Source organism: Pimephales promelas, chromosome 1 (assembly GCF_988280905.1).
Source record: "Pimephales promelas chromosome 1, fPimPro1.hap1.1, whole genome shotgun sequence".
Taxonomy (NCBI): domain Eukaryota; kingdom Metazoa; phylum Chordata; class Actinopteri; order Cypriniformes; family Leuciscidae; genus Pimephales; species Pimephales promelas.
This window is the reverse complement of record NC_142769.1, coordinates 23974384-23988793: the sequence shown is the minus strand read 5'-3', so window position 1 is coordinate 23988793 and position 14410 is coordinate 23974384. Positions and strand designations below refer to the sequence as shown.

The 14410-nt window shown below is 36.7% G+C and overlaps 1 protein-coding gene across 2 annotated transcripts in view; it reads right to left on the bottom strand.

Annotated features, from left to right (window-relative positions):
• Positions 1 to 14410, bottom strand: part of LOC120469136 (neural-cadherin) — a 283986-nt gene that overhangs the window by 42212 nt on the left and 227364 nt on the right. For both annotated transcript variants that reach the window (XM_089129359.1, XM_039657904.2), the window contains exons 22-23: positions 11772 to 12049; positions 1730 to 1944 (exon numbers count right to left, since the gene is read on the bottom strand). In XM_089129359.1, the coding sequence (XP_088985485.1) occupies positions 1730 to 1944; positions 11772 to 12049 (493 nt within the window). The remainder of the gene's footprint in view (positions 1 to 1729; positions 1945 to 11771; positions 12050 to 14410) is intronic.

The window sequence follows — 14410 nt, the reverse complement described above, 5'->3', positions numbered from 1 at the left end:
GATGTTTTATGTCGGCTTTTTATATTTGTGTTTGAATAGCGCACACTCTCAGAGGGCGTGGTCACATTAAGCTATAATTAAATAAGCTATAAATATATAAAAAAAAAACTGACAACTCTCTCTTTTTATACAGATTACATAAACTGAGAAAATTTGTAAATTACATTGAGGGCGTTCTAGCATTTAGCTCCAAAACTCTGGAATAGCCTTCCTGATATTGTTCAAGGCTCTGACTCGCCGTCCCAGTTTTGCTAATTATTTCCCATTTGCTTTTCTGCTGGAAAATAGCGTTCGTCAGCTCCAGTTTGTTTCCAGCTCTATTGTGAAAAGCGCTATACAAATAAATTTGAATTTAAGTGAATTGAATTGAATACTTAATTTAAAAGAATTTCAGCTTCATAATGAAAAATCTTTTGTGCCTGCGTGACAAGTATTTTCTTAGTTCATTTTCGGACACGTTTCAGAATGAACTTCACTGAAGCAAAATTCGCATCATGTTTATTTTTCTTTCTTTTTTTTTGGACAAAAAGCAGACCACTTTGTTTTTATTGTATCCACAAAAAATAGACACTTAACAGGATCTAATGATCACTAATAAGTAAAACATAAACAGAGTAATTTGAGTCTCTTTTGGACTGATGAGGAAAAAAGTGAGCTTATCAAGCCGGCGCGATAGCCGACCCCAGAGGGTTAAAGCGCCGTGGAAGAAGATTAAAGTCGACTAGTCTCTGCTATCCCCAATAGTAACATTTGTTATCATTTGTCTTTCTAGTCAATGGAATCAGAAGTTCCTCACCAGCAAGCAGCTCCAACACAAAGACAGCACCATTTCGAAAAAGAAAAGTATTTGACTATATCTCTCACCCTGATACTGACCCGAAACTCAGACAGCTCTCCACCACTTTACCATTCTTTGTTGCTGGAGCCACCTTGAAACCCTGTCCACAGTCGCGCACTTCACTTAATCTTCATCTTTCACTCCCTGTCACTCTTTCTCACCTCAGATTCGCAGTCTGCCATGCATCCCTCTCTCGTTCTCTCCATATGTTCAGCTTCTCACCCTGCACTGATTAACACTCATACACTGCCTTATCTGCTACCTATCCACATTCGCCAACACATCAGTGAACTGATCAAGAGCAGAATGCTCTCATATGAACGTATGCTTGGCACGTAGGCAGATCTGTGAGTTCATTAAAGCTCTAAATGTGTACACCCCATTGTAATCATTCTCCCAGATGAATGACAAATAAGTCTTTACTGATATAATGAGTGCCTTCGTTAACCCCTAATGAGCAACTATATCGCTGCACACACAGCAATGCTGCGGAATTTATGACAAACATACGCAAACAAACAGAACTAATGTGGTATTTTTTTAACTTAGGTTGTTAGATGATAGCAGACATCCCATGAGTAAGAAAATGTTACAGCAATAAAACTTTTTTTATTAGAAACACTAAATCCTGCTGGAGAGATGCGAAGGAGTCGCTTCATCTCTTTCTGTCTAAAATAAACATATTATCACCCTTTTTTTCATTCTTTTCTCTCTATGTGTAGCCCTACTGGGAGATGAGTGAAGACGTGCCAGAGGTTCAGCTTGTGATATAAAAGAATGATGTAGACACTAAAGCAATGTTCTGCCTTAATGCCGCTGCACATTTGCAATACCCACATCCCTCGCCTCTCGACCTGCGGCTTGGCTGCGGTGAAGGTGTGTGTAGGTTACCTATGGCCATGAAGTCCTCTGGCTCCCACGGCTGAAGCTGAGAGAGGGGTCCACTGTAGAGCAGCAATCCATCTGCCACCTCTGTGATGAACTCCAGCGAGAGGTGGCTCTCGAAGCATGGCCTTATTGGGGGAAACCAAGCATAGCCGTTTCCATGGAAACTGTGTTTTGTCTGCTGGCACTCGGGTCCCTCAAACTGAGCCGGGCACTGGCATCTATGGTATGCAAACAGGAATTCAAAATCTCTTATTAAAAACAGTATGAGTTTCGGGTTTTGTGCACATACTACTGGACTGATTTGGACTAAAAAGATAGAAATGTACAAAGAGAAAAAAAGATTTGTAGTCATTATACATTGTGAACTTAGAGAGTCCAAATTTGGATGAACTATCCTATTAAGTCTAAACAAAAGACCCACGTAGACAGTTATACAAACCCATATCCATAACTTTGGTTTCAACCCTGTATTTGTGCTGCATTGGTCAGGAATCACAAGCAATATGATTTTTCTCAGAGCTTTGAATTCCATTCCCACCTAATCTTGCTGAATGATGCAACCTGTCAAATACAGCCTTTAGGAGCCAGACAGTGAGAGATGCTTCACTGACCACTGCCTGCATCCCTTCAGTCAAACTTCACAGACCATCCGTTATTATCCTACATTTAATTATTATCCTTGCATTTTTCGTATACATCACCTTAAACTATTAAAAACGTGTTCAAGGAACACATGATAATGAAAGCTTATTTCAGCCATGGAATTTAAAAAAATAAATAAATAAAGATAGTTATTGCAACTTTATATCTCACAATTTATTTATTTTCCTCACAGTTCTGAGCTTGAAACTTGCATAGTTAAAAATAAACTCGAAATACAGAGAAGAACATTCTAAAGTCACAATCACTTATTTAATTATAATTTTCATTCCGTGGTGAAAAACAAAAGTGATATGTAAACTTAGTTTTCACAGGAAAAAGTTCAGATTTGTGACATTTAAAAGGGCAATTAGATATGAACTTGTAATTCTGAGAAATGAATTCAGAACTGTGAGGTCTTTTTGTTGTTTCTGTTTTCTGTGGCAGAAAAAAATACAAATGTAACAAAATAATATTTGGCATGTTTACATTACATTATAGCATTCTTCAAATCTTAATTAAAAGGCACATATTGTGCTTGATTACCTTTCCTATAGTGTGTAATACACCTGTTTGTGCAATATGACTGTAACTGAAGCTCAATTGTTTAATTTTGCACGAGCAAAAGAGTGATAAAATTGCGACCCTATTGCACCACATGATAAAATGTGCAACCCATTGGAATTCTATTGAGAATATAATAAAACGCTCAAAAGAAAGTCAAACATGATCTAAAGCCACTAAAAATGGGAAAATATTAACACAGTCTCATCCCAAAAAGTCATATAACTGACGTTTTGGGACGTATTTTGACCATACGTCAATATCAGCCTTTTTAGGGCCCCCTTAAACGTCGGTAGATGGCGATCCCGGGCCGTCATACAACTGACGCTTTACCTTTAACGTCAGTTAGGTGACGGGTTAGGTTTAGGGTTAGGTTTAGGTATGGGGTAGAGTTAGGATCCCATAACCTCATCTACCGACGTTTAAGGGGGCCCTAAAAAGGCGAATATTGACGTATGGTCAAAAGACGTCCCAAAACGTCAGTTATATGACGTCTTGGGGTGAGACCGGGTTGAAAATATCATCCTGCAAAACATACACAAAACAAACATTTATTGTGGTAAATTTTGTCTAGTTGTCGAATTTATAATAGATGGTCTCTTTTAAAGGGGTGGTATAATGCCCTTGTCATAAGATGTAAAATAAATCTCTGTTGTCCCCAGAGTGTGTATGTGAATTTTTAGCTCAAAATACCCCACAGATATTTTTATGAAGCATGTTAAAGTTGTCACTTTATGATGGTGAGCAAAAACGCACCCTTTTTTTGTGTGTCTGTCCATTTAAATGTAAATGAGTTGGTGCTCCCAGCACAGCAGCTTCGATTACCTCACGTGTTCAAAATGGAGTCAGATGGAGAGACTCAAGCAGAAATGACAATTAGACAACATTTATGAGGGGTGTTTAAATAAATTTTAGGGTTTGTGATGTCCCTAACCCAGGAGGAATGTTGTGTAGAGTAGTCCCTACCAGCCGTTTGTTGTAGTCCTTTAAAAAGCAATTCTATTAAAATAAAATATCTCCCTTTGCTTTGCACTTTGAGCATTGTTTATGCTCAAACAGCAACATTACACACTAACTAAAGTTAGAAAAATCATAATAAACCACCCCTTTAAGGGAATAGATTTTTTCACTAAAGATTTATATTACAACTGTGGCATGTTGTAGCTAGTTTCTAAATGTGTAGGTTAATATTTTTCATAACAAAAAAGTTAACATTGGCCTACGCATAGTAATGAGGAGCCATCAATAGTCTTACTTGTAATTAAATCCTTATTGTAACAAATGCTATAGTTAAACAATTACACTGTTACTTTTAAGGCAGAGCACAAGTTAGAAAGAGCCTTAAAATATGGAGCTTCTTGAATTATCGATTAAAACAAGTTTCCCCATGCGTAAATTGTGTTCAGCTAATAATGACAGATATTAGGAAAAACTTGCTTTCAGATATTCCAAGAGATGACAAGAAATCAACATGTTCAGTATAAGAACATTTTAAGTAAAGATATTCCCATTGCTAATTTTATAGCAGTTATGTTATTAACAAATTTGCATGTTTTGACCATTTTGGAAAAACAAACAAACAAATAAATAGATCTCACAAGGGAGCATATGCCCCAGTACCTAAACACTCCAAACCCCAATGTTCAAACCAAAACTACCTAGGGAGACAACCAATCCCCCGTAACCCCTTTAACGCCCAACAAAGCCCTGCCCCCTTTGGCGAGTACTGCCACTTCATTTACAGTGGTATGAATAAGTTTTGGCACCCATGCTAAAGTTGCCTAAAAAGAGGAATAAAAAATCTTCTTTTGGATAGAGATTGGCATGATTGCATAAGATCATCTTTCAATGCAAATCAAACCAGCTATTAGGCTAACTGAAGTAAAACCATGCCAATCTCTAGGTGTGGTGGAAGGTGTGTGATGATGTGGGGATATTTTAATTCCAAAGGCCAAGGGAACTTTATCAGGATGCATATTATCCTGGATCCATGAAATAACTGGCTTTTAAAAATAAAAATCTGCCTGACTCTATGGGAATTTAACATAGGGTTGCCCTGACTTATGCACCCTGCATTTTAAGGAAACACATTTATTTATTTATGATGCATTATTCATTCACAAAGAAAATTGGTGTCCTTAAAGGTTGGACTTTTCCTCATTTTTCTAATTAAGGCATTAAGATCAATATCCAAAAGATGATTTTTTATTCCTCTTTTTAGCCAACTTTAGCATGGGTGCCAAAACTTATTCATACCACTGTATAACACTGTGTTTACTTGTTTATATCCAAACTATAAACTTTTATCCAAAAGAAAATCTGAGTTACTGTAACAGAAATAGTGATACTGTGGTTGAAAAGACTGTTTATTTCATACCTATACATGTCATGTTACATTTCCAACACACGCTCTATATGACCAATCACAACCTGCGTCACTATTTGACGTTTTGGAAGGGGGGCTTTAAAGAGACAGGAACTAAAAGAGAGCGTTCCAGGCAGAGTGTGAAAAAGTGCTGCAGCAATATATAGTATGTGAAAATGTTCATGTAATTCATGTAAATGTATTCTACCAGACTTCAAGCAAAAGCTTTTATCATCATGGGAACTTCCCAAACATCATCCCCAACAAATCAGTAAAACTGGAACCACACTAGACCATACAATGCCAGTCTGATGTTGTGCATCCTTTTGCCATCAAAAATATCCATATGAAAGATACACTTCACATGCGTATGTATTGGCATGACTGTAATGGTAATCAACAGCTCTCTTATTCTGCTTTCTGACGGATCAGCCCCACCTGTTGCGCACACTCTCGATTCAGCCCACAAACAGCATCATCTGCTCAGCAACATCAATGACAAATTGCTTTCTTGTGGTTTGCCACCCAAGCACTGCTGTGCCCTCAGATCCCCTGCTTCAGTTCCTCTTTGGCAAGTCTAATCATAATCTTTGAAAAATGCATGGGTCTATCGCCATCCTCCCTTTGTGCGTCTGTCTTCTTTCTGTCTCTTTTTGTCTTTGTTTTCTTTCTCTCTTCGCTGTCTGCTGCAGTTATAATTGCCCATTTGAAAAGAAAATGACATGGGTTGACGGCCTCTGTGCACTTATTATAGACGAAAGAAAGACAGACAGACAGTCAGGCAGGTCAATGAGCCCAATAAAGCAATCCACTGCATCACAAGGGCTCTAATTACATTGTGCCCTAATCAAAACTATTCCCATGTTTACTAAAACAACATAACAGAAGACAGGCTGAGGATATGTTTATAGCACTGACCGTCAAACTACAGTACACAAAGCCAGATGATCACTGCCATATCTAGTCTAATAATTCCACCAAATGTCTGACATAAAAGCAACTTGGGCATCACAATTGTCTATGTTATCAAATCGTTCCACCTTGTGCATGCCGTACTGATGTCCACGCTAATATTTTGTCTTTCTGGCTTCAGACATTTTTTGCTCTATCGGCCTGCAGGTGCAGATTCTCCCAGTATCATCAATTTTTGCTCTTCAAATCACCAAACAAAACAGCGTATCTACAGAGACAGCAGCCAATGAGAAAGAAAATACCCTTTAATGTTTAGTGAAGCACTACAGGTCATGTAATTTTAACATGCTTAAAGAACTGTTGGTGACTGGCTAGCACCATACATAATTAAAACAATTATATGAATATTTTATGAGTATAGCCTCTATCTAAAGCGAGTGTAAATATTTGGATGATTCTTCATAAAACTTAAACAAAAATATCAAAGATAAAAGTGCAGTGATTTTCTTTTTTTAGATTCATTCTCATACGATGCCAAAGTTAACAGGAATCTGTCTCAAACATTTTAGATAGTGTTTCAGATAGTCATTCTCAACTCATCCATCAAGTGTGCGGGATGGAAGAGTAATGCACACCACAGAGAAAACTTTCCATGATAATGGCACAGATATTATATTTCTAATGCCCATTGATTAATGTCAGCCTCACAGTGTGCTGGATTTGGACAAATATCTAGCCTGCATGGTGCACTAATGCTCTCCCAAGACAGAAATCCAGCAAGACAGGGGAGCCAATCTGGTTGCAATAAGACAACATTTAAACCGTCCGAATCAATACAATAAAGTAACTCTGTCAAGGGAACAATACCCTTTTAAGCTAAAGTTTTTTAAGAAGACTCACTAGAAACACGTGTCAGGTGACTCCTGTTTAGGCTGAGGATTGAGTAATGCATAAGCCCTGCGATTTGGTTTTGATAAGAGTCAGTCAGCAGGGTTTTAGGGATGGATGAAGGGGTGCTTTGAGTGAGCAATTCAATGTGGGGATCAAATTATGTGACAGAATAAATGAAAAAGACAGTCCCACTGGAGCAAAAGAGAATATCGAAGCTGGTCTGAGAAAAGACAGCAAAGGAGGAGAAAGATGAAAAAGCGTGATCAGCGTGTTTGCTGATCATACATTTTTGAGTTTCTTTGGGGCATTTCTTGCAAGCAGCTGTTTGTGAACAAAAATGTTAAATAGCATAAAAAACAGCAAGAAATCAGTTTGACAGTTTTTTTTTCATTCCCTAAAGAAACAACAGCCTTTGATAAACATCAACAGGGTCACAGATCTTTCTAAAGCAGAAACAAACTGAAAGAATTGGCCTCTTTCCCATGAAATTCAAAGGGGTAAATGTGCAATACCTAAAATATTAAGGGTGTGTGCTTGTCAGCGATGGAGAATGCCAGAGAGACAGTAAAATAGAACGCTTTAAAATAGAAACTTCTTCCTACATTGTGAAAAAAGACTCAAGTCAGTTCTGCTTGATGTACTAAATCAGACCAATTTATCTCCCCGAGTGAACCCCGGCATTAATATCAGCCATGATGGCTAAACACAATCCTCTTACTCCCTCTGGTCCTTTTACCCCTTCCCTTTTGCTCATTTCCTGCCAGCAAAAATCAGTACGAGGATTCCATTGGTTAGCCTTTAAAATACCTACAATAATCTCCCCCCATCCTCCATTTACAAATCCACCATTAAGACTCCTTCCTGACAATCTACATGTTGCTCCTTTAAATCTTGAGGTCCAGCCCTCGGTGGAGTGATGTGCACTGTGCTGGAATATACAGCAGACATGTATCTGCATATCAGAAAAAGTATTTTAATAGAGCATAGTCTGCTATTGTTGAACACTTCATTGCAAAATTTTTCTTATTTCTCATTAAAGGTGCAATAGGTGATTTTCTACAGAAACAGTTTTTTTGTTATGCTGGTTGAAAGTCTCCTCATATCCTGAAAGAAATCACTATGTTAAGAGGTCTAAATGTATTTTTATAAATATATATCACGGTGACTTTACCAATCGGCGATTGGCTCTTATTTACAAGGCGGGACTTATTACACCATATTGAGCGTTGCACTTTTCGCCATTCAAAACAATACGTGTAACACGTCTTGTGTTAATCTATAGTCTTTGGTGTACTGTAAATGTTTCTCACCAGTGAATGACACATGACATAATGACACATTCAATAACGTTTTCTCTGATTGTCTCGCTTCTGGTCTGTAAGCGTCCACGTGTTTTTGAGGAGGCATGGCTTTAGACAGCGATTTGTAGGGAGTGTGGTATTGTATGCTTTTAGTGCTAGCTGGCTAACTTTAGCATTTCCCAGGTCATCTATTGCAACTTTAAACATATAAACAAACAATATATATATATATATATATATATATATACGTTTTTTTAGCATGATACTAAACTATCTTTATTATTTTTTCAATTTTTGATAGATACATGTACATAAAAGTTAGAAATTAACAACATTGGATCCCAAAGTTGAAGAATATACTGTTCATTAATATGTAAAGTGCAATAACACAAATCCTTTGAGCAAAATTTTAGATTTCAAGTACATAAAACCAGTTACTAAACATTTCACGAACACAGCAAATTACACAAAATTCAGTTCCTCCTCTAACTGGGGAGCAGTCATTTGTTGAATGGTGACAAGCATCTAAAATGATCCAGCTTAATTAGACAACAAAGTTTAATTGAGGGTGTTTAAGTTTAAATTGACTCCAGTTCTACATTTTATCATCTGCACATAATAATGCTCCACAATCTGCTTATGATAAATACAGTACTTTTCAGCATCTATATTGGGCCTGCAAATATATAATTTACAAATAATTTTTGACAATTTTTTGTCTCATTACTTATGCTAACATAGCTGCAGAAATAGTTCTTTTTTTGTTGCATTATCTTATCAGCAGTTGGAGAAATTGTATTATTTTTTGCAGGACTATTCTATTCAGATTTATAGTCTATGGGTAAATGTGTTTGACATCAACCCCTTTCCCACTGATATACATTCACAAAAGATATGTACATCTATATCTATTTATTTCTAATAAAGCACAGACATGGTACATGGGCTGAATGAAAGTGACTCATGAAGTTCAGTTAATAGATAGAGTACATTGAGAGGTAAACACACAAAGATAGTTGGATGTTTGATGCATGCGAATAACAGCGTTTGTGCAAGAAAACATGGATATTTAAAGCCCTCTGCAGGACTGTCTAAGTCTCTCTTGACACAGAAATAACCAAGCAGTAAGGCACCCAAAAGCAAGTTAATTCTGCCAAAGAAAGATAACCATAGTATCAATGCATACAAATTCCGATTTTTCATACAAATGTATGAGTGCACACAGTACAAATAAACATTTTTCAAATAAATATTAAAATTTTAACATAGAAAAAAAAAGCACATATACATATGCTTGAAGGCTGAAGAAAACCGGAAGGTTGACGTAACACAGACGCAACATTGAAGTTGTTGCCGGCGGACATTATTAGGATTAGACGAGGGCTTGAGGCATGAAGCAGTATGGCCCAGCTCACCACATTATATGCTCACTAGGTCTGACCGCTCACAAATCCTTAGCTTTACTTTCTTCTTTTAATTAAACCACTGAGAGCTAAATTAATTTCTCTATTTTTTTCAAAGTGATAAAATGAGGCGTAGAACAGACACACTGTATATTAGAATGGGATGTTAAGCCACTGCATGCACATGTGTTGCATGTATGATCTCATACTAGTGCTATTAAAGCAGATATTTACATGATGTCTCATGTAATGTAATGCAAAGGATATTATGAGCAAATAAGATTGCATGAGAGTCAGTCTCCCCAGTAAAAAAGAAAAAAGAAAAAAGTGTGGTCTCGATTGATGTAAGTCTGAGTAAAGTAAATGGTCAAAATATAAATCATACAATGATTAATCATCCATAAATCAAATGTGCAATTTCATTTTTTAAATACCCCCTTTGGAAGATGTCAAGCTGGTATTTATAATTGCTCCGCATTTTTAATTTCCTCCAAAAAAAAATCCTCCATATGACAAGCAGTGATTAGAACACAGCTCACATCTGCATATTATTTCCTCTGTTTTATTTTAAAATAAATACCCCTCCTAACTGATATGTGATGGGAAAAGGAAGAATTTGTTTGGAAAAAGACAGAATCAAACTCGAATTGGTCGCATCAAAAGCTCACTCACCTTAGCCACCACACCAATGTTCCAGTTAAAATGATTTCTTTGTCATTTTAGTAGCTAAGTCAGACAATGATGGGAGGAGTTATTGTAAATAGCTTCTAACAAGGCAGTCTAACTCCACTTTGTGTAAATAGACACTCCATAAAAATATACCAATTTGTATGCACATCTATAAACCAATAGAACTATGAACTATGGGATTTTGCTCTGACAAGGTCTTACAATTTGTTACAGCCTTATAAAATTAGTTGTTTGAATGATGTGAAGACTTGTACTAATTTCTTTGCTGATCACTCTTGATATATTCCTGTCACAATTGCCATGTGAAGGTGCAGTATTTTAACTCAATCCAGCTATTCTAATCAAACTTGCACATGCATTTGAAATATCAAATTAGCTTAGCAATACATTAATTAGCATGATTAGAAGATCTGACTAATTATGTTTTAATTAGAAGTGATGAAAGTGATGAAAAATCTGCCCAGCTTTCCAAAATATAGGCTACAGTTTACAGAAAGAAACATCACATCTAATTATAACTATGTTGTACCTTCTAATTATAACTAACTATCCATGCTTGGAAACAGAACCTAAAACAGAGAAATTTTTGTTCAAAATGTTCAACATGAGACATGGCTCGCCAGCCTTGTTCAATTATAGCCACAGCTGAAAAAACTTGCATTAGAGCGTTTGTCATTAACTTGCGGGGCTGCCAGGTTTATTCTGCAAAAAAAAAAAAAAAAATCCCCACCTAACAATCATCACAAGACTCCTTGCTCCCGCAAACCCGTCCAATCCCAGTCACTCAGTATTGTTATTCGGGGAAGGAAATCAATATCCATGCCAGGATTGGATAATTGAATAACAGAAAAAGAAAGGTTTTCTCAGCCTCATATTTGTGGAAAAAGATCAGAAGTGAGAACATTAGACTTACAAATAGGGGCTAGGATGTAGGATCCATGTGGAAGTTAACTTGATCATGTCTTCTTTTTGCACTCACAAAGAGGCATATGAATGTAAGATAAGGATGAGGCATATAGGCTTGTAATTCCATTGTTAATTTCAGACAGTTTCATCATACAATTCTCAACCTAATGTAATGTTCAGATGTGTTTGGTTGTTTCCTCAAAAAGCTTGCATGTGCTCAAGAACTTGCTGCAAACTACAGACTGCTAATGGAAGCCTGTTGTAAAAACCTCACTACTGTTATGTTCTTCGGCTCACTCTCTCCCCATTTACGAAGCGAAATGAAGTCATTTGAAAAGGCTCTGGGACTGTCAAAGGAAAGCTTGTTCTCTCACCTGTATCCACTCTGCGTGTCCAAGCATACTCCTCCATTGTGGCAGGGGTTTCTGGGATAGACAGAGCAGCTCTGGTGGATGTGTTCACGTGCTGAGCAGCTGCAGACAGCTGTGGCTTCCACAGTCACTGACACTAGAGCCATACTGCCCGAGTCGACCACCGCCGGCTTGTCAGTCACGCTCAGGTGGCTGGTGCAACCCCCTCCTCCCCGACAGTCAGCATCCACACACTCATCTACATGAACCTGGGTCACGTTGACTTGAAGGAAAGACTGGAGCTTGATTGGAAGGGGAAAAGAAAAAGAGAGCAAGAATTGACTAATGTTTCCACTCAGAACTGCTGCTGAAATATTATAGAGAAAGGTCAGATTGTCCTCAAGGTGATTCATTGGCGTCTTTCCATGCTTGAAACTTTGATTGGGTGATATATTTCAACTTCTACTGTATCTTTGAACATTACCTTCTGCATGGTCATTCAAATTTATTTCAAGCAATAACTAGTAGTAAGAGATGATGGGTTCACACTGACCTGAAGCAGAGACAGTGATGTAACACCACGATAAAGAGCGTCAAAATGACATTTATTGTTTGACTTCATAATAAAACATTTAGACAATTTATATTAGGAGTCTTCTATTACATGAACTTACATCAAAACAAATGTTACAGTACAATGTGCTTATTGTATTTGTATTAGTGGAGTACGGGTAAGGTTGGGGATAAGTTTGGTGGTATGGATAGGTTTAAGAGTGAATTAAGATGTAAGGGAAGGGTCAACAGTGTAATTAAAGATGTTATTACAGAAATTAATTACAGCTATAATTAGATGCAGGTATTTTAAAATAGTAAAAAGTACAATATAAAAACATGTATGTACACAATAAGTGCACTGTATCAAATGATACATTTAAATGAAAGTACATAGTTAAAGACACTTAAAGTTCCCCCCTAAAAAAAGAAAATTCTGTCATCATTTAGTTGGTCCAAATATGAAGAGTTCAGATGCAAAAGCCTCTAAGTGCCATTTGAAATTTTCTTCTAGAATGATAATTTTTATCAAGCTTGTATATTTAAGTTCAGTGATTTCACTTAAATGGCAATGATAATTACCTATTAATTGTTATTTAAGTGAAATTACTGTACTTAAATATACAAGTTTGATAAAAATCATCATTAAAGAAGAAAATTTCAAATGGCACTTAGAGGCTTTTGCATCTGAACTCTTCATATGGTTAACAATATTTTTCAAAACATCTTATTTTGCGAAAAAGAAATTTTAAAAAAATCATTCAGGTTTAGAACAACCTGAAGTTGTTATGGTGTGGGTGGCGGATGAACCCAGAAGCAGACGGTGTGCAATCACAGATAGTTTATTGTAGACAAAAAGGGGAAAACAAAGCCCACGAGGGGACAAAACAAGACTCTGACAAGGTGACTGACTAGACAAGGTATTGACAAAATTCTACTAAATAAACGACTGACACGAGCAATAGATAAACAGGACAAATACTCTTGACATGTACTCACAAACTTGGCACGGATAACATATGGCAACATATGGCAATGAACCGACACAGGACAGCAAACACAAGGGGATTAAATAGGGAACACTAATGACGAGGACAGGTGAGGCTGACTAGACAATAATGACGAGACGAGGATAACAAGGGGGCAGAGTAAAGAAACGAGACAACACAAGCACATGGCCCAAACAGGCCATGCGCTTGCACACAAAACATGATTCTGTCATGATCCTGCCTCACGACTAGAGAAAATTACAGAATTGAGTAAATTACAGAATTTTCATTTCAGGTTGAACTATCCTTTTAATATAAAGTGGGTCCAAATCATTAAACATAATTTAAAAGATGAGATATCAAAAACATATATATATATATATATATATATATATATGAAGAGTTCCATTTGAAATTTTCTTCTAGAATGATCATTTTTATCAAGCTTGTATATTTAAGTTCAGTGATTTCACTTAAATAGCAATGATAATTACCAATTAATTGTTATTTAAGTGAAATTACTGAACTTAAATATATAAGTTTGATAAAAAATCATCATTAAAGAAGAAAATTTCAAATGGCATTTAGAGGCTTTTGCATCTGAACTCTTCATATATATATATATATATATATATATATATATATATATATATATATATATTGCATTTCTCAGTAAATAACTCATTGGGTCTTTTGAATTATCTTGAAGTAACTTTCCATGCTGGTCAGACCAGCAAGGTCTTGCTGCAAAGCTTGTTGATCATGGAATTCTTGACTTTTACCTATTTCAGCTGCTAGATCTATCTATGCAAGTCTTTTCAGCTGAGCTACATTTAAATAAGCATGCAAATAGCAAAACAAATCTAACCAAGTTAACCAAAAAGACCCCAAACCCACCTGTTTATACAGCTCTGGGGTGTAAACAGCGCTCAGAGAGACGCTCAGAGCCTATGCTTTTTTCACAAGCACATAAACGTTGTCGTTCTATGTCTACAGGACTGCCTCTCAACTCCCACACCATTTATTCAAATACACCAGCTGAAGTGGAGCAGTTTGCTCCGTGGTGAACTGAGCAGTCACACAGTGATTGACCTGTCCTCCACTAACCCATGCGAACAGACA